The following is a 27343-nucleotide window of genomic DNA, read 5'->3' as shown; positions in this document are numbered from 1 at the left end:
AACCAAGATATAGAGAAAGGATATATAGAAATCATTACACTTTTGTATTTCCCAGGAATTCAGAAAAATTGAACTCTATAGCAGAAAAGCATGGCAGAAGGCACCATGCACTTATCTTTGTAGGCAGACTTCCCCAGGATTCTCCCTAAGCTGTGGATGAACACCCTGAGGTATACTATACTCTCAATGCATAGTTAAATTCTGTTCTTTTGCCCTTAAGATAACAACAGCAATGACAATAGTAACAATTTTACTACTATACAAATAGAATATACATAATATACATATATAATGTATATGTAGCTCTCCTTACAGTGGAAAAGATCATTCCAGTACAGTGGTAGTGTTTGCAAATACACTTCTTTTCACATCTAGCACATATTTTCATTTTTATTTCCCTCCCTTCTCAGTGCTTTTTGTGCCTCAAAGATCCCTCCTGGCAATTTGAACCTGTCCTCAACTCCTCAGTTACTAAAATCCCAGATGCTTTTTCAGTGGCAGCTTGTCATTAAGATGCCAGTTTTAACACTCTTCCATTTAAAAAGATCAGCCCCTTGGTCCTGCAATCAGCTCTGTATGCACTGACCCTCTCAGAGATCTGTCCACTCCAATGCAATTTCAACATCTGTCCTTAAATGTGAAATGTTGAACAGTTCCTCATTCAGCTTTTGTATTGGAAAAAGGGCTAAAAGAAGCTGTAAGGTCTGCAAGTTACCACTTGACATGATGGATAAGAAAGAGAATATTTAACACTGATTTTTTTCTTTTTCTTTCTTATCCCTACCCCTACTTAACCCATTATCTGTTCTTCACCTGTCCTCCCCCAGTGTTGCCTCATATATCCTTACCAGAAGATACATAACAGGTTACCAGATCAAGAGTATGTTAACTTAATTGGTGCCATCTATGCCTTACAGACCCCAATATATTTTTTCAAGAAAATAATTAAAGTGGTTTGAGGCAGTAATATGCACCTTGATATATGCATCTCATCCAGAGCTTAAATGCCTCTTAAAATTCCTTCTATGCTGGCTAATACCCTGATTTTGCAAGGTGAGAAAAGCAGCTAATGATTGCTGAATGCAGCACTCAGAACCAGGACACCCAGCCAAAGAGCCCTCATGAAACCTGCAGCTGTACAAGGAGCAAGTGCTGCCCTTCACCTCTGAGATGACCTTGCAATTTTTTTTTTTCCATAGGAAAGAGGACAAATTTATCTTGTAGCTGTCTGACTATCTGTCTAGCTATGACAGACGTTCCACATTTATCTCCAGTTGCTGTCGAAAATTTGGTTCTTCAGCTTTTACTGAAAACACTGCAGCTAGAGATCCCTTCTTCCTCAGGAAATGACAGTGAATTCAAGAGACTCTGCCCCACAACAGCTCCTGAGGCAGCTGCAAAGCAAGTGGCTGCTTCTGAGAGGGAGTTAAAGCACTCAAGTGAGTCTCTAGCTTGGAACTGTTTCTCTCACCTGGGAAAATAGGCTCATTTGTGGAACTTCTTGATGGAGCAATAAACTTTCCCACCTACCTTCTGCAGCACCAGTGCTGTGTTAAGGTTGCAGCATTTGTACCACACGGATTTTAAAATAGAGGCAAATGGTGTGACTCCAATTCCTGCTGCAATGCACACACTCACTCGGTAGTGAAAGACGTCTGTGGTTGCAGATCCGTATGGTCCATCCACAGCCAGTCTACAGCAACAAGACATTCAATCAAGGGTCAGCAACAGATAAAACAACAGAAATTTGTTGGACTACATATTTTCAAAAATTAACTTCTGTTAAAATAGAAGAGAAACTGGCATATAAGTTACCCATACAAACACAATTAATTTTCAGTAGGTGTAATTTAATAGCAAAGCAACTGTTTTTTCTGAAAGGAGAGAACAAGAGCACCCATGTGGGTTTGGGGCCTGGCCATCTATTTAAGCATGCAATTGCAATTTTCTGGCTTTCTGAAATGTGATTAGTCATATAATTGCATGTCCAAATTTAGCTGTAGAATTTGCATATTTAATTATGAATTACTGAAAAGCATCCTGTTTTAGAGCTTTATTTTTCATTTTGTATATATCAAAGTCAAGATGAATGGATTATATTAATAATTTTGAAAATTTCTTTATATGTCTTAAAAGAGAAAGCAAGGAAAAGGTCATCATATGCAAGGAAACTACTACTTTCTCATGTCTACCTGAAAATGCAATATTTCAAAAATACGTTTTAGCAATAATACTGTATTTAGTATCTGACATAAAGGCAAAATTTGTACAGAGAAGCTATGCTTTATATTAGTAGCTCCTATAATCAACGTTGCTGATAGATTCATTTTGGTCAAAATTAGAGTTGAAAAAAATTATTAAATAATCAGATTCATTCCTCTAGCATCATGGAATGTAAATACACACAGTACTTTGGAGTGCTCCATCCAGTCTGTCTTTAAATAACATAAGTGCTCTGGAAGATAGTTTCACTATTTAACACCCAGACTGTAGGAAAAGATTGATTTTTTCTTGCTTCAGATTTTCTGTTGTTCTGTGCTCTTTATTGCATGAATCATCTTTAAAATTGACTTAAATACTACAAGCAAATATGCAGACATAGGAAGAATTTTAACAGGAATATAAAGGGGGATCACTAAGGAGTGGTACACACAAATATAGGGACACACATATCTGAAACCCTATTGTTGCATTCTCATAGTGTACCTGAAGTCCTAGCAAACATTTTTCCTTTCATTTGTATTTGTCACATGGTTTATTTTTATTTCAATATTCCCAGTGCTCTACAAGTGCAGTAGCAAATGAAGCAGCTACTCAAGGATAACTTTTGAAAATCTGGCCTCAGATATAGACAAAAGAAGTTTGCCTTTTTTTTTTTTTTTTCATATTTATTGTTATTCAGATTATTGCCCAGCCCTGTACTTGTTGAGCTTTTGAAACTTTCTGTAAAATATGGTTAATTTAGGGAATGTATGTAAAGTGCCTAAATAGTGCTTTCAGGTAAGCTTTCTATTTAGTACAATGTGGGCTTGAAAGCAATTCTCGTTATTGTTAGTAGATTGAGAAAAAAATGTTCTGGAAGGAATTTCAAGAGATTTTTTAATCTGTCACTGTTCTATAAGACAGGATAAATTATTTCTGTATCATTCCTTCCAGAGATTTCTATCATCAACCTACTCCTAAATCCTCAGGGGACAGAGATCCCATCATTGGTTTGAATGCCTTGCTCAGCCATAGCAAGAGAGTTTAGCTGAATACAAAGACTCAGAGAAGTAGGAAGGAGAAAGTGGAAAAGAGAAACTGAGCTAAACAACCTGTTCATTTGATCTAGAGAGGGTGGAGGAAGGTAAGAAGGTAGTAAACGAATTGACAAAAAATATTACATTTGCATTTGCCAAGGGGGGAGTAGAACATAGGGGTTATAGATGTTTCTAGCTTGAATTATCCATGTTCTTTGTGCCCATCTACACAATTTCATCAGAAAGAAGCATTGTAATTTTGGGGAATGCATGAGAAGTATCTAGTTTTGGAAAAGGAACATGAGTGGATTCTTGTATTATGTTTAGAATTTTAATATTTGCTGATCGACATAATTATGTTGTACTCCTGACCATAAGAAAAGTTGTATTGTGTTAAAATATACTAAAAGGGCAATTAAATGAGACAAAATCCCTAAGAGGCATGGTATGGAACTCAATTATTTTCATGGGAATAGTCTATCATATGGTACTATCTCTCAAACTGACCAGCAATCACAGCTGTGTTTTCCACCTATATAAATACAGATATGTTTTAATTTAATCTTCCTTTATTAGTTATGATACAAATGCTTTATTTTTAGAACCTTGCCTTGTCATTCAGTTGTTATATGGCTTCTGTCTTCTGCTTGGTTTCTGCTATATGTTATTTTTTAATGTAGTCACCAATTTGGTGTTTATTTTTAGATATTGAAATCTGTGAAAAAGACTTTTTTTACCCTTTATTGCTAGGTTAACTGTTGAAATACTCTTTTTAATATATTGCAAGAAAGAAACTGAATGATGGCATTAGGCACCCTAACAAGATTAAAAAGAAGAGTCTTTATATATGAAAGCACTGTTAATTTCAGCCCTGCACTGTGGCCAGCAATGTTTGATAACATTTTTCTCTCTCTCATTCTTTACACTGGCTGTAATTCACTTTGGACCATTTTTGCTCCAGTTCTGCTGAAACGGCATATTTCTCATTCCAGTTGCTTTAACAAAGGCATGAGTGTCATTTCTAATTCTTATTAGCTGATATAATACAAAGACTGGACCTTCTTTCTTGTCTGCCCCCACCTTTTGGTGTGCCTCTGTAGCTCAGTGGTGTCTACAAGCTTTTTTGGTGACTGTTCTTTAGCATCCAAGTCCCATTAAATTATATAAACATAGTTAAAATAGTGCTTTTTGCGGTCCAGTTTTACTCACTCATCAAAAGCAGTTTTCCAGGAGGGAAATAGGTCCTTCAGTCCCAGGCCCTACACACTCCACTAGAATTGAAACGATCCTGTGCCAAACACTTTTCTTTGCTGGAAATCTCTGGTATGCCTGCAAGGAGCTAAGTGGTTTGAATCTGTCACGTATAGAGCCAGATGTTTAGATGGTGTAAGTCTGGATGCCTCCAATAACTTCAGCAGAGCCCTGCTGACTTGCAACAATGAAACATCAGCCTTTTGCTTGGATTAAGTTGCCACAGATACAGAATTTGAATGCTGAAAACCTTTGTAAAGAGGAGAAGGGTTTGGAGACTGGAGACAGAGTTGAGGGAGACTACTGGAAAGAAGTCAGGCTCAGAAAGAAGTTCTTGGGGCCACAAAATATCTAAGTAACCGAAAGGGAAAAGCTGGAAGTTTGAGTAGCAGGTGATGGGTGTCCTCAGAGCATAAGCATATGGGCAAAAAGCTAGCAGAGAGCTTCTGGTGTCATTTAAATTCCATTCATAAGCACCTATTTGTCAAAATGCCTCTCTTTAGGTGTGGATATAGATGTCAGAGATTTAGATGATAGCAACAGAGATGTAAATATTGATATGGACTTTAAATCTTGATTAGTCATCAGGTCGTCTTGATAGCTATTGGGCTAAGCTCATGACTGCATTTATTTGTGGTTTTTAGCATAATGGCCTATTTATAGATCCATAATTATGATCTAATACTGTGTTATAAAGAACACACACAAAATTAATTGAAGTTAAAATGTTAACATTTATTTTAAGATGTAGAATTAACATTTTAAAATGTGTTGTTTGCAATCCAAACCTTGGTAACGTCCACAGTTCCTTGAAAGCTTGTTCCTCAGCTCCAAAGGCCTTGAAGACAGCTGCAGTCCAATCCCCGGTGACCCGTATGTGAACGCTGAAGAAGTCCTCCTCAGGAGCAGAGGTGAGGGTGAAAGGATGCCACTCCAGCTGTGAGACAGATGGGCACTGTAGGAAGATATACTGACCAGGTCCCATTTTAAAGTCACGTTTCTTCATGTGAAGCTCAAGCACTCCAGAGGAATGTGTCACCACCTAAACAAGAACAAAATGGCCTATTTTGTTTTCCTTTAGAATAGTTTCTTTCCATTAAGTTACAAGTGACTTTGCAAGCATTTCTATTTGAGTTCAACCCCAAGTAAATCCAAATTGGGATGCACAGTAATTTTTAAATGGCTTACGAATTATGGTCTAAAGTGCATGTTGCAATGCTGTTGCTGCACCGTAGACTGAGAGCAAGTACAGCATGTATTGTGGGACAGCTTGCTTTGTGAGTCTAAAAGGCAAAGGAAAGGCTGTAACAATTCAACTTTTTGTCAACTTTCAATCTTAGTAGAGCCTATGCAAAAGTATTCCTTAATAGACTGGAATAATTTTGCAGTTTTACTCTGAAGTAACACAATTAACATGTATGGGATTATTGTTGATTTGGCAAGAAGAAAAAAGCCCAGTGAGCTCAATTCTAATATACTTTTATTAAGAGATGATCTCAGTTAAGCAGCCAGTTTTATATGTCATGCTTAGTACTGCAAGATTCTCAGATCACAGCCACTCAGAAATCAGCAGCAAGACTTATCCGACATGCTTTTCCCGTCACATGAGATAAGCCTGTTTCTGATTGCTGGCTTGATATGTATGGGCTTGCCTGCTTGAATCGTGGCATTCACCATCCATTCACTGTGAGTTAAATAGACCATTAGCACACAGAAATATTTACAACTGGAATAAATTGTTACAGTGGTAACAATCGCTCTTTCAAATCTCCAGATTTGAAAGAAAAAACTGTGTCCTACTGAAGTAAGAGTTCTCCAAAGACACGTCTCTGCCATTTACCACAGCAGCATATGGTTTTCAGTTCAGTAAAAAAAGAGATCCTCTGTGCAGGAGTTTGTGTCGTGATGATATAAGTCTAGTTAACCAAGTTTGGCCCTGAATGGAATATTCATATGCTCTTGCTGTTGGAATAAGTGCAAAACCTAAAATCAATATTTGGCTGAAACCATGGTAATGATAGAAGAGCTACTGAAGCTAGGAGTGAAAATGAGGACATAATATAAAGCAGTTGTGTATAAAAGATAAAAAGTCATCGACATAACTTTTTTTTCACTCAAACATACAAGCTATATTACATACCTTAGTAATGACCACCTCCTGATGAAATCTCCAAAATCTAACAATTCTTTCACAGATATACAGCACCATAGGACTTAAAACCCACTTCCAAGCCTGCAGAAAGTTGCATATTAAAAAAAACCAAAAAAAAACAACAAAAAAACACATTTATTTCAATTTCTAGAAAAATATTTTGCATTTCTGGTTTAAATCACCAGTAGCCTAAATTATTTGTTTTCTCTCCTGTGATTTTTGTTCACCTTTCTCAAGAAATTATTTATTTCAGTTGCTGCTGTAGTAATTCTGGCTTACTTGTGAAACAGACATATGGGACTCCTTCACAGATGTACTCCAAAAGCAGTGCTAATATCTATCTGTATTCTGGCCAAGAAGAGTCCTTTAAAATATTTTCCTACTAAAAGGCAAAAACATTAATCTGTTTAGGTGTTACATATAGATGTCATTGGACCTGAAGACATATAGCTGCATACATTTATAAAACATTACCCATAGCTTTGCTATTTTTTTTTGCTCTTCAAAGTCTAAAGTATTTCAGAAGGGTCAGATAAGAGTAGCTGTTACTGTCAGCCGTGAGTTTTCTGATGCTGCATGAGAAAACATTAAGTCCCAAATATTCAATTAGAGGAATGGGATATATTTCCATTTAATCCATTAGCTGTCTCTTTATCAACAAATGTGCTTTTTTTTATCTAGGATACTACGCTACTATAATGTAAGTATTGTGGAGGATTGCAGTGCTTATACTTGCTAGTTGTATGTACTGAGCATTATAATAATCAAAGATGCTTGGCTATTCACATATACTAGCTGCTGATTTCATTGAGTTGCATTGATAGCTAAGATAATTAGATGTAATTGAATCTTCATGATTTAATTTTTTTTTTTTCTACGAGAGACACTGTTTTATTTCCAGTTTTGTTAATCACACAGCTCATTCTAGCAAACTGAAGACTCCACAATCATATGGCTTTTAAAATCTTCAAAGAGTAACTTCACTTACTGAAACATGGATTTTGCTCCACTAGATGGGTAAGTGGGATATAAAGTATCTTTTATGAGAAGCAAGCCATAAAATTATGTGGCTTCCTTAGAAAGTGCTAAGAGGATGAAATTGCAATTTCCCAAGGTTAAGTCTCGAAAATTAAAAAAATGTATGATTTAATAATAGGAAGAAACCAGCATAAGCCAGAAGATTCTCAGTTAAAGCAGGAACTCAACACATCCGTTGTCCCTAAATACTACAGGTGTCTCTGCACAGTGGGTAATCTCACGTCTTGAATATATTTGCATATATCAAGCCACAATAATGATGAGGCTTCTTTTTCCTCCCTTCCATTTGTGCTACCTGTAAATAAAAGCATGTGACAGGAATGTTAAGGCTGTAGGCTACCCTGTGTGAGAGCTCAGCTGAGATTTCAAATGTGCCATCGCTCCAGTGCAACAGAGCATTCAATCCAAAATATCTTTTTGCTGGGTTGGGACGACAGGGCATCCACCAGGAGGGATGGGCTGCCCAGGCAACATGGCTCCTGGCTGGCTAGTCAGGGCATCTATATTCTTGCCCAAGTGGTGTTTCCTCCTGTAATGAGGATGAATGGAGATGGGGCACAGTGAAGGCTCAGGAGAAACTGTGAGGACAAATGTCCCGATGACCCAGGTGCAACTAAGGCATCAGATCAGGCTCCCATGGGCTGAAATATGGGGTGGGGGAGCAGATGTGGCATGACTGAGAGAGGAGCTTTGCTGCGCTAACCTCTCCTGGGAGCCGTGGTCAGTGGGGTTCGTGCTCCAGTGTCATCTCACATGACCCCAAGTATGCACAAGGCTGTGCTCTCCCTGCTCCATCTCATCTCGACCTGTCCCTGCTGGTGCTGCACAGGTCTTGCCATGGCTTTTTAGCTTCTGAATGAATTTGTACTGTCTATTTGCGATGTGTAACAGGTATCACACCATAGCACTTTACCCATCCAGCAAAGCACCGTTCTTATACATGATCTGTATGCCATATGGTATTATCACAATTCATTTAAAGTAATATGGATTTGCAAGTATGGCCTTGAATATGCAAGAAAGTGTGGCAAAATAGGTTTAACACAGAGAAGTGGAAGTTCTCTCCAGTTAGCTTTATGATAATAAATGGGATGACATGCTGTTAGAAGCAAGCTTGTGTCTGTATTCATGGTGTGTAGCCATGTATTGATTTTTATGGTGACATTGTAGCTGAAATTTTTAGAGAGATATTAATTTTCTCATTAATATGCAGGTTGGATAGTGGCTAACAATAGTTTAGTTTAAGAAAAATCTATGTCAGCCATTAAAAGAGCTACAAGACACAGAATGCTAATTTTTCTCCTTTAAGATTTCCTTTGGTATGTTTTCTCTTTTTGGAAGAAACAAGAAAAACTTGCATATGAGCAAGCTATATCTTGAGCTGTAAATGTTAAATGATTTTGTTTGGATGCTAGACATCTGACATACTGTACAAGTCTGCTACTTAATTACCCCCTGTGGATTTGCAATCTTGTTGCAGCGAAACCACCCTTCTGTGGGACATTTTTCCTGCCTTTTGCCTTTCCTTTTTATAATTCATTATTTCAAATTCTCTCCTTTTTACCTAACTTAAGACATCAAGACTGGATGATATGAAGCGTGTGCCCCAAAGCAAGGACATAATTTTATCTCCAACTTATTCTCCCTTGATATATAGACTATCCATATTAAAGTGCTATTAGTTAAAATAATAATAGTATTTTGCATCCCTAGCTTTACTGTTCCATTGTATTTTCTGAATTTCTACCCTCATAAGGTTTTCACTTGAAGGCTCTGTATGTGCACTGTATACATCAAAGATATTGGTGAATACAGTTCTGTAATGTATACCCTTGAAAAGGAGTGTTGCCTAACTAAAGGATCTTCCAGAAATAAAATTTTTTATTAATAACAGAAAAATTTTACATAACACACTTCTTCTGTACCTGCCTATGCTGATTATATAGGAAGACAGGATCACTATCTAAATGCATAGGGAGAGACCATGGAACAGAAATGGGAAACTACTCTCTAAACATGACATTAAGTGCCAGTCACTAACATACACTCCAGCACCCTGCTCCCTAAGATATTTGGCCTGCCAAGGAAGCACATTAAGTTAAAAACAAAACACAAACATCATTCTTACCACAGGTTTGTTGCCAGAAAACTGCGGCAAAGGGCACTGAGTGGCGTTCTCCCATTCCCAGTAGCGATCTTTACAGTAAGTGACATTGTGACGCAGCAGACTCTGAGGCGTCTGACCTCGGACAAGCTGGCTTAAAACAAAAATGGTCATCAGAGATATGCTGCTTTGCAAGGTTTCTGTGCATCTGTAGGTTTTGCACTAGTAGTCGAATGCAGATTCTGAGATACCTGAAAGTTCAAGAACCGGCCATTTAACTCTATTTCTGCCTTCTTGTCAAATTACCTTTCTTTTGGTTTAGCCATGACTTTTTGACCCAATGCAGGAAGTGTGCTATAGTATTGGTACACATCAATGCAGCTGAAGTGCAGAAAGTCCTTGTGTGGAAAATGTGTATTTTGCTGTTTGTGGCAAAATTAGAATGATTTTCAAGTTCTTTGGAGCAGACACTTTGACCTCCCCTCTACAGGAGCATCTGGTATTGTTTAGAAAAACAATAAAAAGTAATAGTAACAGACCTTCTCTTTCCTTTGCTGCTTTCTAAATGCATTTTTAAAAGCTGCAAATAAAGTTGGAGGACCATAATTAAATGTGTACTCTCTAAACATATTAAATTCTAGCTTCTTCAGAGAATGTTAATGAAGTGAATTTTCCCAAACATCAATTCTGACTGTTCAGTTGAAATGAGTTTCAGCTGGTGCTGATTATAGGTAGAGAAGGAAGATTTTTATGAGGAAACCCTGTTTGTTTCATAATGTTTCCCTGAATTTTCCCTTCCATCCTTACTTTGACTCTACAGCGTTAGCCTGTCCTGCCCAATAGTCTAATGAGAGACAAGGATATAAGAAAGTGCTGCTGCCTTCTACATGGCACTGTTGTCAGCTGTCAGCAGTTCAGAGAGAAAGACAGAAAAGGAGGTAGGCTTGACTGAGTTTTGTTCAGTCACCTGGGAAAGAGATGGGGAAGTAGATGAAACTTTGGGTTTTGACTCCTCGTAAATGATGCAGTGGTAAGGATGTGCTGGGGCAGCAGGCAGCTATTCTGTTGTGTAGCACTCCCAGCCTGGAGTGAGCAGTGTGCTCACTGAATGCTATCCAAAGGACTGTTAAAAAAGTGTCCCTTTTTCAGGGAAGTCTTTTGCTGGGGAACATCGATCAGCTGGGTGGGTAGAGGGAGCATACAAAGCTGAAGTTTTACAAGGTTCATTACATTTTTTTTTAAATTGGGTTCTAAAGCATTTGCCAGAGACAGAGGGGAAGGGTACCAACAGGACAGAACTTCCTCTTGTGCTGAGGAACAGGGAGACAATCAGTGACCTCGCAGTTATCCCTCTCTGTAAATGGCATGTGACTGGGCTAGTCATAAACTTGAGCTGTTTTTTTACTGTAGCCATTTAAACCTATTTCATAGTATATTACCTGTTTCTCTACAGTGGGGAAATTTGGAAAAAGACACCAACACCCTCCATGCTACAACCTCCTCTCAGTTATAGAGAGCAATAAGGTCTCCCCTTAGCCTCCTTTTCTCAAGACTAAACAACCTCAGTTCCCTCAGACGCTCCTCATAAGACTTATGTTCCAGGCCCCTCATCATCTCTGTTGCCTTTCTCTGTGCTTATTTTACAACAAACCTCAATGTCTTTCCTGTAGTGAGAGGCCCAAAACTGAACACAGTATTCAAGGTAGGATCTCACCAGCACCTAGTACAGTGGGATGATCTCTTCCTTAGTCCTGCTGGGCACACTATTCCTGATACAAGCCAGGGTGCTGTTGGCCTTTTTGGCCACCTGGGCACACTGCTGGCTCATGTTCATCCGGTCCTTTTCCACCAGGCAGCTTTCCAGTCACTCTTCCCTGAGCCTGTAGTGCTGCCTGGGGTTGTTGTGACCCAAGTGCAGGACCCGACACCTGGCCTTGTTGAACCTCATACAATTGGCCTCAGCCCACTGATCCAGCCGGTCCAGATCCCTCTGTGTGGCCTTCTTACCCTCCAGCAGATCAACACTCCCACCCAGCTTGGTATCATCTGCAAACTTACTGAGAGTACACTCAATCCCCTCACCTAGATCATTGATAAAGGTATTAAACAGAACTGACCCCAATACTGGGCTCTGGGGAATGGGCACAGAGACATCTACCACTAGGTAGCTGACATGCTGAAAGCTTGTCAAGCTTGTACAAGCTCTCTCACAAAATACATTACAAGAGCTATGAGCATAAGGTCTATCCCTTATTACTTTGAACCCACAAATGTCTAATTCCTAATCTGCCTTGTCCCAAATTCTCAGGGATGACAGTTTATTCAGGCTGATGCCTCGATAAGGTGTAGGTTGTAACATGTTATAAGAGTGGTTCAAAAAAACTAAATCACACTTCTAGTCCTCAGAAAAGTGGTGTGTTTTAATTTCAAAATGCTTTTGTTTTGTAATCTGTCTCCAAGCAAAGATACCAGCAGTTTGTTAATAAAAAAGCACAGGATTATAGATTTGAATCATGTTTTATCTCAAACTGTGTACATATACCCCATGTAGTTTAGGCAGACACTTACCCCATACCATGGATTATTAAACCAATAAAGAAAACCACAAAGAGGTGGTGGGTATACCAGAACACCTCATAGCATGACCTTCTGATGAGCTCAGTGGATGAAGTCGTGATCAGAATTAAAGCCACAGTTATCACAACTCCAGTTACTCCAGCTATGGTGGTAAGTACCTCTCCTGTTGTGTTCTAGAATAAGAATACATTATTAGTATCAGTAGTTGTTGTTGTTATAATTGTTATTTTTATTACTACTTCTGTTACTATTGTTACTGTTGCTGCTATTACATGTGAAGCCAAAATCTAGGGGATATGTTCAGCATAGGAACAAAACCAGAAAAAGACGTGATGGCAATGCAAACCCCCATTTTACCACAAAAAAAGCATGGAAAAACATCCCTCTGTTCTATTTCCACTCAAACTTATCCCAGACAGATGTGTACATGTTTGCTGCCACTCATTTGGTTCAGGACTTGAAAGGAGGAAATTAGTACTTCCATCCATTTTGCTTATGTTAAAGTGTCTCAGAAAAAAAGGGAAAAGTATTAAAGCAATATTAAACCTAGAGATGTTAATAAGCAAAACAGCACTAGAAAACAACTTATTCATATGAGAGTGATAAAGTGAGATGCTAAGACACCTGCAACCATAAAGGTGTGTCTCTTTTGTGCTTATTTTACTTCAAAGTTTGTGGGTTTTTAGCAGTCCTGAAATGGTATACAAAAATGGCACACTCTCATTGACCTGAACAGCATACCTCATTTACTTGTTCCTTACATTTACCCAGAGATACATGGGATAATACTTGGTTTTATTTTTAAAAAGACATATTTATATTCACATTTTTATGCTTGTCAGTGATGAAACTTTAATATACAGGGCTAGAACATGTTCCTTTTTGTTCATGACTCACAGACATCAACACAGGTCTGTTACATCTGTCTAAACTCACTAAAATAAACTGAAGTGAGAATGAAGATGTATTTTGAACACAGCAGTCAGATGCTTATCTCAGTTATAGAGTGAAAATCATTAAGAAGAGCAGTAAAAATTTCACACACAAGATGAGACTCAAACTAGCTATGCCAGTAGAGTGTAACTGAAGTCTTCATTTGTCCTGAAAAGCACATATATTTGTTTCTTGGAGCTGATGCACAGGAATGAAGGTGCTCAGCATGGCTTCTGTATCCTGAGTTGGTTGTAGAGCTTAATTCACTATGAGAAAAAAAATCCTGTATTGTACTTGTAAAGTGCACTAATTTGATCTGGAAATCCTAGAGGTGATAAAATTCCACTGTGCCATTTTTACAGTCACTTTTTACAGTAAAATGATTCTTTCAAGTGTTCACAGTTGACAGCACACAGTACATTTTCAAATTGGTGCCTGTGAAGAGTGTGTTCAGATCCCGTTACATATTAACAGGACTGATCTAGGTGATATTTTGAACACATTACAGTGGCTAGTTTGAAAGTTGAGATGAAACAAGGAAAAATGTCAAAGGCACTTAGCGCATTGCTACTGCAAGGGCAGGATGCAATTGAAAAGAATGCCTGCATTGTTGCTCTCCAAACTGTCTTCTCTGAAGTTAGAAGCAATATTTTTTTTGCTTTCCTTCTTAATTTATTAATTCTGAGTGTAGCTACTGAGACACAAGTGGACAATAAAAGAAATACAAATACTAGAGGTTAGAGTAAAATCTAGGCTGGTAATTGTGGGACATATTACTGTGAGAAATCTGAGAAAGGATCTCAAAAAATGCTAGCCTTCATCGTCAAGGGTATTTAGGATCTTTAATTAGAGAAGCAAAACTCTTTCATGCTGAAAGATGGCAGGTTCCTGTTCAGAGCTGTGAGCTCTGTTCTGTTCTTGGGGAACATATCACATACATGTGGTGATAGAGGGCCCCAGGTGCGCAGAAATACTGGGCAGCTTAGTCTGCGCTTGCTGTCCTGTTCTGGTAAACCTAACTACTTTGCCAGCACTAACATCAAGACTTTTGTGTTCATATCATTGAGACCACTCATTTGCTTTGTTTTCTTCAAACTTGAAAAGAGTAGCTTATGCTGTTTTGAGATAGGCAAGGCGTTAGACAGGAGACACAGTCACTTTTCTTTCCAAAAGCAAGAAAAGCCATTTATTTTCAGGGCTGAGGTGCACACAGTCCTACTTGTCTCTGTAGAGCACACACCAGCACTGGCTTTCCAGTGCGCCGACTCCTAAATACATCAAACCTGTGGATGGTTATGCACGTGCTCTTCCCTGGACAGCCACATTTGACATGTCACAGGGCAGAATCAAGCCCCAGATTGGGAAGATACTGCACAACCATGGGGAGGGACAAATAGCAGCTGTGAAATAAATGTTGTTATGTGATTTTTTTGTTTTGATTTTCTTTCTGGAAAAAAAAAAAAAAAATGTTGGGTTTGTTCCATATACTGCTAGTTTAATTTAGTTTTTAAAAATTATTTGCAGCTTCATTTCATTGTCTGCTATTCACAATACTCCTTATTCCCCCTTAACTGTCTCCTGGCAAACTAATTAAAATACTGTAGACATTTATTTGAGCTTAGTAACCTGAAATTGCAGCTCTGCATAAGTATTTTCAACTGAAATTGAGGTTAACCTTTGGCAGCACCTTCTCGCTCTGGTTAAAAAGCTTTGAAATACAGTTTTACTGACAATAGAATCCACAGAGGAAAACTTTTTAGATGAGAAAAAACAAAAAGTGACAGCTTACCATTTCATAGGTCCTGATTGGGTTCAAGTAGCTTTCATTTGGGCTCTTGCCAAGGCCAGAAAGTTTATTTCGTAGCTCCCCGGCTTCCTTTGACTGGCTGGTATGATACCGCTCAATGTTGATCAAGTGGGCAACAATATGGATGGCTGCATGAGAGAGAGTGGTGTGAAACTACATATATGCTTGTATGCATCCACAGTGCCAGAAGGAACTTCATTAAGCATGCTACAAGCTGTTTGAAAAGCTTGGGCTTAAACTGAGAACTTTGCATGGGTTAATCTGACAATAAAAGGAAAATTTCATCAAATACGTGTCTGATTAAAGCAACTGCTTCACATTGAGGAGGAGTGGAACAGCTCCAGGGTCACCTCCCATGTTTACAGTAAAGTGCCTCGCAATGTTCAGTGTCACCAAAGGAGGGATCTCTTAGATGATATAAAGGTGTTTGCCTCTGATTCAAAGTTGTTCAAAATGAGGTAAACTGATTAAAATCTCTATTTTTTTAATAATATACTAGAAAGTGTCATGGCCTAATATTGATACAGGACATTAACTTGTCTGTTTCAGGCATAGACCAGTTTGCAAGTTGCACCAAGGATGGATCTGAAATCTGTCCCCTAACAAGCAGTTATAGCATTACTTTATGCAGGTGGAGCCTGGGGAAGTCACAGGAACTATGATTTTAAGGGAGAAGTCTGAATCACAGTGTTAGATCTGATTTGCCCTCAGCATCATATATCATCTCTGCTTGTGGCCTACTGCTGAAGGGTGTATGAAATGTTCAGTTGAGAAAAATGCCTTGGAGGAAAAAATAAAGGACTTTGTTTTATTATTGGCTAACATAGATAGTCACAATCATGCTAGGGGCAGAGTTTGAGTTTTTGATATTTGAGATTCTCAGATCTGTTACAAGAAAGCAGTAATTAATGCAAAATGTTAAATGCCAGAGGATGAAAAAATGACAATGAAAAACAATTATATGTTTACAGTAGAGCTATTAGGATATGCTATTTCTATAATAACTTTTATAATTAGGTTCCTGTTATCATCTCTCTTTCAGTGTGTATCCTGTCCCTCACCATTTAAAAAACCTTTCTAAAAGGCAGTGTTTGTAGTAAACCAAATATGATCTGCTTCCCTGAATCATATTAACTCAAAACCAGGTTATTTTTTCTTATTTTTTCTTTTTTCTGTTTTTCTTTTTTCTTCTCTTTTCTTCCTTCTTTCTTCTCCTTTCTTCTTTCTTCTTCATTCTTCTTTTTTTTTTCCTTTTAAAAATTGTAACTATTTGCATGAAGGTAATGTCTTACTGTGCTAGTCACTATATAATCATAAATGAAAACATAGGATTAACTGCATAAGGATTTTGGTCTTGCTAAGCCTTTTAGGTGCCTATCCATGCAGTAATGTCCCTCACTCAGCATGCTGGAGTACAGCTCCTTTGCAGTACCTGGGAGAGCTGTGGGTGTGGGAATATGAGTTCAGGTAGGATGCTGGCCACAGAAGTGTTTAAAGCAGCCCCTGGAAAAAGGTAGGAGATTACACTCTTCCACCCATCAGTAGGTTAGCTCATGTGTCCATGCTGGAGAGAGGTTATTTTCACTCTTCTAAGGTGATCCTTCTAAAGCAGTAGATGTGCTGTGGCTGGTTGACTGTCAGGTTGCACTTCATTCAAAACGTCATGTTAGCTTAGGGACTCCTCCCTGCCACTCCCTAACACCAGCTTCACCTCATTACCCCATGCCTAGATACTCATTGGAAGTTGAAAGAAGTATTCTAAAATCCTTCTTAGATCAAATTTAAAGTAGTGCTTTAAACCAAATCACATGTCCTGGTTGCTGGGCTAATTAATCAAAATAATCAAATATTTATTAACACAGGCATCCAAAGTGAATATCCTGAGCACCCCAAACTGTAAAATCAAGCTCCCATTTTTTCTCTGTCTTTGGCCAAATGAGTAATAAATTATTTATACAAGCTGGAATAACTTCAGCAGAATGGAAACTGAATCCAAATGGGTATGGACTGCACAGATATAAAATGAACCTGGAAATTAGAAGACAGATTCAAGCCATCAAAGGCATGACACTCTGAAATAACCTTTCAATAAATGGGATAATGGGATCAAGCAATCTAAGCAGCTTTCGGCTGAAGGTTGGTCATTTTATGAAATAGCGTGTATGATGTGACTGTGAGCCCTAGAGGGTATTGGACTCAGTCACCCAGCATGTCCTGCATGCGCTGTTATGGATTAGGTGAATCCATAACATGTGAAACAACTTGGCCAGCATCAGGCAGGAGACTCTCCCTGGAGCCTGTGTGTGAGAGGGAGCTCCCAACACCTCGTCAGCACTGGGACGTGGGAAGGCAGGCTGCACTAGACCACAAGCAGCGAGAGATGTGTGAATGCAGACTGTCAAAACCCAAAAGACCAAGACTCTTTGAGCTGCAAGATTTAGGTGACAGCTGTGTGGAGGCTGTGGCAATCTGTTCCCCAGTGCACAACTGATGTATAAGCAGTATATAAACACTGGTTTATGTATTTAAGTGTTTTAAGTGCTGAGTGGGAAGCGGGGGAACTGTTCCTACACGGGGCTTCTTTCAGAACAGATGTCTTGGCCTGGTAAGGATGTTATCAGACCCAGCTGGAAGGGAACCAAGTCACTGCTTGATGAGGACCTGATTTCTCTGACATGTGAAAGAGCTGACTCAGAGGATGGAAGTGCAGGGTAATGGACTGCTGTCTGTGGTAGGTTGTGGAGTTACATGCTGGGTGTAGTTCAGTACCAGCCTAAGGGAAAGAAAAGAGAAATCTTTCAAAGGATGGAAGGCCTTGACGATGAATCTCTGAGTGGACTTCTATTGAGCAGTTATACCTTGGCATCTGCTAGTGATTACTGGCACAACCACTAATGGCACTTTGGCCTCTTGTCCTCTATGCCTGCATGATGCTCTTTATAATTCTGATGTGACATAATAGTCACCATAGCCTTGGGACCCCGTGAGTTTCACACAGTTGTGATCCATAGTGTTGTTTTACCGAGGATTCCCTGCAGCATATAAACTGCAGGTTTTGTACTATCCTTGCTCACTTATAGTAGCAACATTGACTAGAGTTCGAGGTATCAATCCGTGTTCATAGCATAACACGGTTACTCTCTTTCACCTTCGAAACACATAGAATTTTTTAAAAGTGATACTGCAGATTGTGAAGTCTTCATGTGAAATGAATACAATTCTGTTGTTTAGAAGGCTACAAAATCTTGCACTTTCCTCAAAGTGCAGGATTGTGATTTGTACAAATTCTAGTCGTGTCAGCAGCAACAGGAAACCTAGTGCTACGTGGTATATGCTGAATTTTGAGAGTGAAATGAGGTGGAGGTTTCTTCCAGACAGACAGAGGTCCAAGTTTCCTAACAGAATATTTCTAGTCTTGAACAGAAAAAAACGGGGTTGAATAGATATAGCTTCTCAAGAATGTCTAGGACCCTAGGTTTAAAGAAGAGTAGTCATGTTGCAACATTTCCCTGTAAAAAGAGACCCACTTTCTGCAACTTAACCTAATGAATTTTTTTCTTCAGGCAATTAAAGGACACCATTTTGTCCATCTGCATATTGTTCTGCTTTACTCTAAGTGTTACTGTCAATAGAAATACCATCACACCTTCTTTGGGATGTACCGCATCTTCTCTTCTGGGCGATATTCCATCTGGCTTTCATCTAACAGGTAGAGGATATTACAAGTGTAGCAGACTTCCAGAATGAACAGGAGAGGTTGTTTGGTTTTTTTGGTTGGTTTTGCTGCAAGCTATTTTGCAGTAGCTGTTAATGTACAGGGTATAGTAATACACTGGAAAATATTAACATTCAAATTAACAATGTACTGAATATGTTGGTTTACCTGAGTCTCCCGTGATCTTAAATATTGCCTAGAGTGTTATACTTCTGATATTTTTTTGTGTGCTGCTAGAAAAAAAATGATACAATCTAAAGATGATATATAGCTGAATGGTAAGACTAGTGCAAAGATCTAATTCCATTTTCAGTGTGGTTCATTTAATGTACAATAGTTGCAGCAGACTAAAAAGTCTGGGAGTGGATACACTACCATTTGCTAAAATAGTTTACATCCCTAAAGTGCATTTTCTGAAGGTCTTTGCAGTGTGTAGAATTTCCTAAGCAATTCCAAAATTAATATGCAGATTTCTGAAATCTGAGCTTACAACAGTAGTTTTTTTTTTTTTCCCCTGCACCCCTTAGATAAGTTAACCATGAGGGCAAAGTTTAAGGTACTACATCTCAGGATTTTCAGTTCAATTTTTTCCTCATTGTGCATGACCCAATATAAAGTATGGAATAAATCATGCAATCTATTAAACAAATTTCTTTTTTTTACAACTGTGCACAAAGACCGAAGGTTTTTGACTGTTGTTTTTAACAACATCTGGAGCCTCTGAAGCACTTAACATACATTAATTTGTATTTGACTCTCAGATCTTCTATCTAGTCCACCCCTGAGATCAAATAAAAGGTTTTATTGGAAGGAGAGAGGGAGAAAAAGGGTTGCTATTAGAGCATGGTGTTTACTGTACACATTCTTAAATACAAAGAGATGTAATTAAATTATCTTGAAAGTCTGATCAATTTAGCTAGTCTTATTCAGCCAATTGTGCCTTCAGTGAAGCATGCACAACTCTCATTGAACTAAACAGGAATTGCATGTGTTTATCTGAGGACAAGATTTCACTCTCTCGTTTTCTACATGCCTGTACAGGATAATAATCAAATTGGAGCTTGCTGCTAGCAGCTAAATGTTTTGGTTAACCAACCCATCATGATAAAATCAAAGGGTCAAATCCTGGACTTTCTGCCTGTAGTGAAGAGAACGGCTTTGTGAGCAGCTAATTCAGGCACAGAGAGTTCTGCCCCTGACCAAGCCCAGGTTCTTTTGCCACCCACGGCCTTGTGCCATTTCTAGTTACACAAAGTGCTTAATTCAGCTTCATGCTGCCTTTGTGAACTAAAAGAGTGCAGGTTGTGTAAAAATTACAACAGTGACCACACACGTACTTGCATTGGATTTTCATTCTTTTAGAATGGCTATAATTATCAAATAAGAACATGACTTGAAGTATTTTTTTAACCCAGATGGAAGCTTATAATCTTTAATTTAATGTAGTTTCCTTCTTAGTACTTGCACTAAGTCTGGATTTAAACAATCTGACTAAAGAAAAATGCAGTTTAATGGAAATCTGACTTTCTATAATTTCTGGAAGTGCAGCACTGAGATATCAGCTAAACCACTTTTGAAGATAAGCATCTGCTTCCCTGAAAACTTCATTTCTTACATAAAAATGTGACTCAGATCACCAAAGCCCTTCGCATAGCCACCACTATGAAACATGGTTGAAAATGGGAAGGTTTTCTAGTATTTTTAGCTAGAGATTTTTCAGTGCTTGTCAGAAGCCAAACACACCTGACATCACTATACTTCTGTCTGCATTTTGCATGTTTTTAAAGAAAATCACACTGCTGGAATTTTTAAGGAGCAGGAACCACCATTTCAAACAGCCTAATTCCAACAAACCTCACTATCCTTCCTCTACTATCCCTTAATTGCTTAAGCTTTATTAATATAATAATTCAAAGGTTGTTGGAGCAATATATCTATATAGCCTTTCTGCAAACATCAAAACTACACAAGAAGCGGTTTGTTCTTCCAAATATGTACCATTTGTCAAAGTAAAAAAAAAATCCCCCCAAAATTCCCTACTTCAGAAAAAGTATGAATGTGCCTTTTTAAGAGGGTAAAAACAATACAATAAGAAGGAGTTGTACAAATATTTGTTTACTATCTCTTGAAAGTATCTTTAGGTATCAGAGAACTGCCTCTCAGTTGAAAAGTCTCTTGCATTAGAAAGTGTAGAATGATTTGCACTGATGAAACTGAGAGTGCATGAAACTATGATTTTATTTTAGCAGAGTTACAAGTCTATAAGGAAGATTTATTAGTGGGTGAATAACTCCCAGGCAGCTCTTATCATAGACAGGCATGCAGAACGCAGGAAGCCAAACTAAGCAGAATTCCCTTTACTGAATTTTCAATGATGCCCTTGATTATAGATAGCATTGTTTACTCTCTCTCCTTCCTCCAACTTCCCTCTTCCACTAGTCTCTAATTATATCCTTTTATGACCTGACCAATTAAAGTCTGCTCTTGAATTTGTATTAGAGCTGATGAAAAATTAAAGGTACAGATGTACTTTTTCCAAAGCCATGCACACCTCAGCTGAGCTGGCTGCCTGTTAGAAGCCAGACAATACTAACGTTGCACAGGCTATTTTTAGCACTCTATTAAATAAATATGCTGGAATAACACCACCTGGCAAGCTGAGATGAATACATGTTACTTTAACAATAAACTAGTCTACAATTTTATATTGTGAGGCTAAGCTTACTGATCTGATCTGCAAATTGGTTTAACTTCTCGCTGCCACATTTAGGCTATTGATCATACAGGCAAGAACATTCATTTAAGTAAGAATTACTAAATTGCAATAGACTAATAGGAGTTGACTATGCTTTTGTGTAACAAAAAGGCAATATAGGTAGTACTTGGATAAATAATGTGTCAGTTGAGAGGAAAATGACATCTATTTACACATCATTTTAATACTGTTAGATTTTATAAAAAGAGACTCAATATACTTTTGGATACCTCTTTACTCAGAAATGTTGCTTTTCTGTTACAATACGTGCTGTAGATTGTGGGGCTTTTATGAATTTGAAATTGAATTTCAGGCAACTGAGTTTCTGACCATTCTTTACCCAAGTCTGACTCTACAGTGATGTAGTGTTTTCCCAAATATCATAGTTGTTGCTCACTTGTCTGTTTGGGAAGCATAAGTTAGTAAGTTGCCAAGTTTTGTTAGTCTTCCCTGTATTTTGTTTTTTTCCTCAAATATTTCATCAACTATTTGTCCATTTTATATTCTGGGGAAAAAAAAAATTAAAAAAGCAACCCAGATAACAACACGACGATAAACCCTTATTTTCTCCCTAGAGAGTTACAGAATTAAATAATGGCGCTTTCTGCCATTTCACATCAACCCCTGTGTCTTTTATCCTTGGATTTACTGAAGCTATAAAGTAATCATTTTTCTGATAGACTTGCACTTCCCAAGCTGTCCACCTTAATTCACTAGCAAACATTTATATATATATGTAAAAGCCAAAAACATAAATGGTTTGACTGTGCAGTTTTGCTTTCTTTTTGGAGCATGACAAATTATGCACCAAGCAGAAGTTGGTTAATTTACATTGCTGGGTTGATTTGTTAATTAAAGAAGCAATGTTGCATTCTGTGGGAATCTGCTTTATGCTGAAGCTGAACTCTGATAAATGAATGGACATGACAGATAAGTAAATCATCATAATACATTCTAAGATTCACGTTCTCATCCTCCAGCCTTCCCCTCTGAATCCTTTTGCACTACATAAAAAGGACAAATTTTAGCTATTGATTCCTGATGCCAATTCTCTTTGACTTTGTATTCTTATAATATAATAGAATCATAGAATGTCCTGATTTGGAAGAGGCCCACAAGGATCATTGAGTCCAACTCCTGTCCCTGTATATGACAACCCCACAGTTCACACCATGTGTCTGAGGGCGTTGTCCAGTCTCTTGTCTCACTGCATGGGGACATTAACAGTCTATACATGCAAATGCAGCTCCCTCATGTAGACTGAAAAAATTATTTGGACCAGGATCCACCCTGACAGCCTGGGGGTAGAACCTTTACCCTACAATGTCTTATGCTTGCAAAAAACCCTGATTAACTTCTGTGTCTCCTTCACATTTTCTAAATGAACTGTCGGCCCCAGATACCTCTCCATCTCTATGTGCTTATGTTCTTTCTCATATTGCCTTTTGTTCCTCCTTCTCTGCACATCCCTTTTGTCCTTGCTATCTCCTGTTTCCCTCATGTTCTCTGAATTCCAACCAGCTTCAGTCATCTCAGGTCCTTTAACCACCTCGGGAACAAGAAGGTGCCCTGTCTTCTTCCCAGCCAGGTGAACAAACACCTATAGCTCAGCAAGTCACTAGGACAAGCAGAAAAGATAACTTTTGATCCCAGGATGCAGTTTTTCCCACAAGAGGGCCATTAGTTCCCTGTACGCATCACCTATTTTTTAAAAAAACCCAAACTAGAAACATAATGTTTTTGAGACTGCTGCTTGTCTCAAATTCAGGTTAAATTTATTACCTGGTTGAAAAATTATTGAAGAAGATGTAGCAGTGGACGGATGAGTAGTGTGACTCGTAAGCACGCTTTCCTTAGGAAATCAGACTGTAATGACTATGATGACTATGTCATCTCCCCAAACATCTGCTCTCGGAGATTTAATGAAAGTTATTTACACTAAATGTTAAGAGCACACAAGTTGGTCACATTAACTAAATGGCAAATAGTAGTTACTATCTAGCTGAAAATTTATTGACTTAAGAGTCAATCTTTTCTCAAGTGAAAAAGGTTACAAATGGTTAATCAGATGGGACTCCTACACGTATTTAAAGCTGCAGTCACCAAATGATTGCACTAAAATAACATGTTTCAGAGCTGATGCGATTACAGCATAAGGCAAAATCACTGTGAAATTCAAAACAGTCAAAGGTAAAGAAGAAGAAAAAAAGAAGCTTACTTGTATTTACAGCTATTCCATGGGCAACCATCTTGTGAAACATGATGTTTTTGTCAAGCTGTCTCCTCAGTGCTCCTCCACAGCACTTAGTGAAAAATCAGAACTTGTTTTATATCATTACTATTACTATTTGCAACTCATATTTTGGAGAGGAGAAGAGAGGAGTTGAATAAGTTTAACAATTGAATGTTGAAGGAATTCAGTTGAAGTTTGGGGTTAGCCTTAACTTTGGGGCACAGGTAACTTTTCAGCATAGTGACACTCCAGGATTTCTTAAGCTATTCAGCCTATGTAGGAGCTCAAAACCAGGTTTGAAAAAACTCTGCTACATTTAGTTGTGTCTTGTGAGTGGTTTATCTGGGCTGGTGATTAACACATTTGCTGGTGTAAGGATCCCAGGCTGGGCCACCACTGCTTTGCAAGTCCAGGTTTAGCTACACAGCTGAACTGCTGGCAAAGCCAGCTTGCTATGAAAACATTTTTGCTGCTTTCATGAAATGCACACCCCAGGAGGGTGAGGCTGTCTAGACCTCAGGTGGCTGCATGCTAATGTGGTATTGAGCTGTCTTCCCATGATTGGAAGTGCTGGAGAGTGATGTGCTCATAGCCAGCTGGGTGCCTCTGTGCAGAGCCAGCCTGGGGCCGGGGCACATTGCCATGAGCCAAAACTAACACACTCTGCTGGAACCTGGACAGCCCTCATGGACCTAATTCACTCTCTGAACAGTAGTGTGGGTGTCTGGGTTGCTCACTTGACCTGGTACAGTGCCATGCAAAGATCCTGGCATTTATCCACATTGTTTCCCAGCTAATAAATCTTCCAAAAATCTGGAGCACTGTGGGGTGCAATGCCAAGACACAGCACCTCCTGGAAGGGTCACTGGATCCAGCCCTGTGCTGACTGTTCCGGAGTCAGCCAAGTTGCTCTGTACCATGCTCCTCAAGAGCAGAATATTGTCCAGAAGAGCAAAATATTAGATGTGAGAAGAGTTTCAGTTATCCAAGTTCTTACTCAGCATCTAAGTGGGAATGCATATATTTTATGTTATGTTATTTTTTTTTTCATTAAATGCTCAGCTCCTGGACTCAAGCAATTATAGAACAGTGTTGATTCCCAGACTAAAGACTTCTTGAAACGTAACTCTAACTTTGAAGACAAAAACAAACAAACAAATGAAAAACCCACCCACACAAAAATCCAAACAAACAAATACAGAACTGAAATAAGAACCAGTTTACAACAAAATACATTAATGTTACAATTTCTAAATTCTTGTTGCCTGTGGAGTCATGAAGTGATCAGTGATTTTTTCATGCAAACGTGATATTGAAATTGCTCTGACTGAAACAATTCACTGCAAGTTGAAACTGTAACTACTAGAGCTAAAGCCTTAAGTACTTCCTACAGCTGATGCCAAAGTTAATGTAAATGCCTCTGAGTAGATGATAATTCCATTGCAAAAACGCCTGTTTACAAGAAGGGAAGACCCGAATGGTGGCCACTCAGAACAATTTAACCATGTTCCCTATTATCCTTATGACATCATTGCATCTATCTGTATGTTTTCTTCCTCTAATTTTCACTTTGCAACTACACAGGAATGGCTACTTTGCAACTACACATAATGGCTATGTATTTTCTGCATTTGGCCAAGTTTCACTATCACACCCCTGCTTTGTAGTTCCTCACTTTTCACTTCATGATGCCATGCTATGCGGTGGCTGCCAAAATCAGTGTTGCATTTAGAGGACTGCATCAAACAAGTAGTTTGCTTCTCTTCAGTCAAGAATACTGACAATTTAAATGGTAATAACTAGGCAGTAGTGTACAGACTTCTCTATGAAAAATTAAAATTCCTTGCAAAATGTTTGATGTGGGTAATACAGCTGAATTATGGAAATAAAAAGGGAGGATAATATGACTATTTGAGAAACGATACTTACAATGCTTGCTCCTCTTAAGAATGAAATAAGATTTCTACTGACTGGTAACAGGATTAGCATGCAGTTAAAATTAAGGCACGTTGCAGAAGCTCTTGCCCAAGCCAGGGTTGACTGTACATATAAAATATAAAGAAATTCAATTACAAGATAGGTATAGGAAGAGCAAAAGAAAGAAAATACTATATTAACATAATACTCCTTTATGGGTAAATTACTGTTGAAGGATCAAAAATATGATTATGAAGGATGTAAATAGAATCAGACTATGCATACATTCTTCTTGTGGAGCCCTTCAACAATCAAACTCGTACTTACTCCCAGCATAATCCGTGTATAAATGTAAGCATCTTCGTCTTCATACCAGTGGAAGGTATCAATAAACAAATAGAAATTGAGTCCCAGCCACACCAGCTACAAAGCAGACAGGCTACAGATTAGTGACATATGGTAACTTTAACGCATGTAAAAGTGGTTATAGTTATAGTTTTAAAAGTATCAGAGAGATATTTCAAAATCAGGGTGCAATGCAGCTCTTGATCACAGATGATAGAAATCACAAATGCCTGCTGGAATGAGGCTATCTTTTAGCAAATGCAGGATTAAAATCCTATCCACTCATCCCCAGTGAGGATATAGATGACATTTACTGTGTGATGGTAAACTTGACCTTAAACACAGGGCTTAGCCTGGTTTCTAAAAAGGCAATAAAAGCTAAAATTAAATAATTCCAGAAATGGAGGGAGTTACAAACTGAGGAGATGCCTTTCACTGCCCAATACTCGATTCAACAAAGCTTCTGAAAATAATTCAGAATTTAATTTCAATTACAAGTGCAAGCCCCATCCCCTTTATCTGAGAACTAAAGTACATGGATTTTAAAATAATTAAAAATAAAACAGTATGACTTTAAAATGTTTTAAAGGCTAGTTATTAAAAGGCTGCTGAATATTTTATAGCAAATTTTACATTAAGCTTGGGAGTATTACTGTAAGCAAACCATAAAATGTCTTTTAAGCAAGTTAAAATATTTATATATATCCAATTAGATTTTTAATGCTAAAAATACTCACTAGTAACAGCATTGAGAGTTTTTCATTCAAAATCCAGCATCCCATCCTGAGTGCCTCTCCCTGTGCTAGCAGCAGCTGACTCTTGCCTTCCAGTGTAACCTGAGTTCTACATCCATTCCTCAGGCTTTTCTACTAACTCTTTTTGTCTTTAGATTTTAATAAGCACCTGGTGGGAGCAGGAGATCTCTCTAGGAATTTTCTAATTAAGGACTCCCTGACAAGAACAGATCACCCAGGTGACATGTCTCATGACCTGTGTAAATAAAACGCTGGTCATTGTCCAGTTCTTCCTCTTTCCAGAGTTATTTCTTAGCAATGAGAGATACTGTCATTAAATTGTCCTCTTCTACTAGCATTTATTTGTGGCTTGTTGGGATTTTTTTTGTCTTTATTGTAGCAGTTTAAATGGACTGTAACGGTTGTTCATGATTTGTCTTTTAATTTAGAAGCAAATGGGAGGATCCCTTTTGTGTATGTAAGACAGGAACACTGCTAAAAAGATCTTAGAAGTGGCAAAGCCTCTCAGTTAAAAGTTGGGAA

At 38.3% G+C, this 27343-nt stretch overlaps 1 protein-coding gene across 1 annotated transcript in view; it reads right to left on the bottom strand.

The window, feature by feature from the left end:
• Positions 1-26956, bottom strand: part of NOX3 (NADPH oxidase 3) — a 40129-nt gene extending 13173 nt beyond the window's left edge. The window contains exons 1-10 of the mRNA XM_065057326.1: positions 26804-26956; positions 26049-26144; positions 25734-25844; positions 23790-23874; positions 15084-15229; positions 12353-12534; positions 9809-9938; positions 6631-6723; positions 5279-5532; positions 1531-1693 (exon numbers count right to left, since the gene is read on the bottom strand). Of these exons, the coding sequence (XP_064913398.1) occupies positions 1531-1693; positions 5279-5532; positions 6631-6723; positions 9809-9938; positions 12353-12534; positions 15084-15229; positions 23790-23874; positions 25734-25844; positions 26049-26144; positions 26804-26848 (1305 nt within the window). The 5' untranslated portion in view covers positions 26849-26956. The remainder of the gene's footprint in view (positions 1-1530; positions 1694-5278; positions 5533-6630; positions 6724-9808; positions 9939-12352; positions 12535-15083; positions 15230-23789; positions 23875-25733; positions 25845-26048; positions 26145-26803) is intronic.
• Between the last annotated feature and the right edge of the window lie 387 nt (positions 26957-27343).

This window comes from Columba livia, chromosome 3, assembly GCF_036013475.1.
Source record: "Columba livia isolate bColLiv1 breed racing homer chromosome 3, bColLiv1.pat.W.v2, whole genome shotgun sequence".
NCBI classification, from domain to species: Eukaryota; Metazoa; Chordata; class Aves; order Columbiformes; family Columbidae; genus Columba; species Columba livia.
Note: the sequence above shows the minus strand (reverse complement) of the source record. Positions and strands in the feature narration are given on the sequence as shown.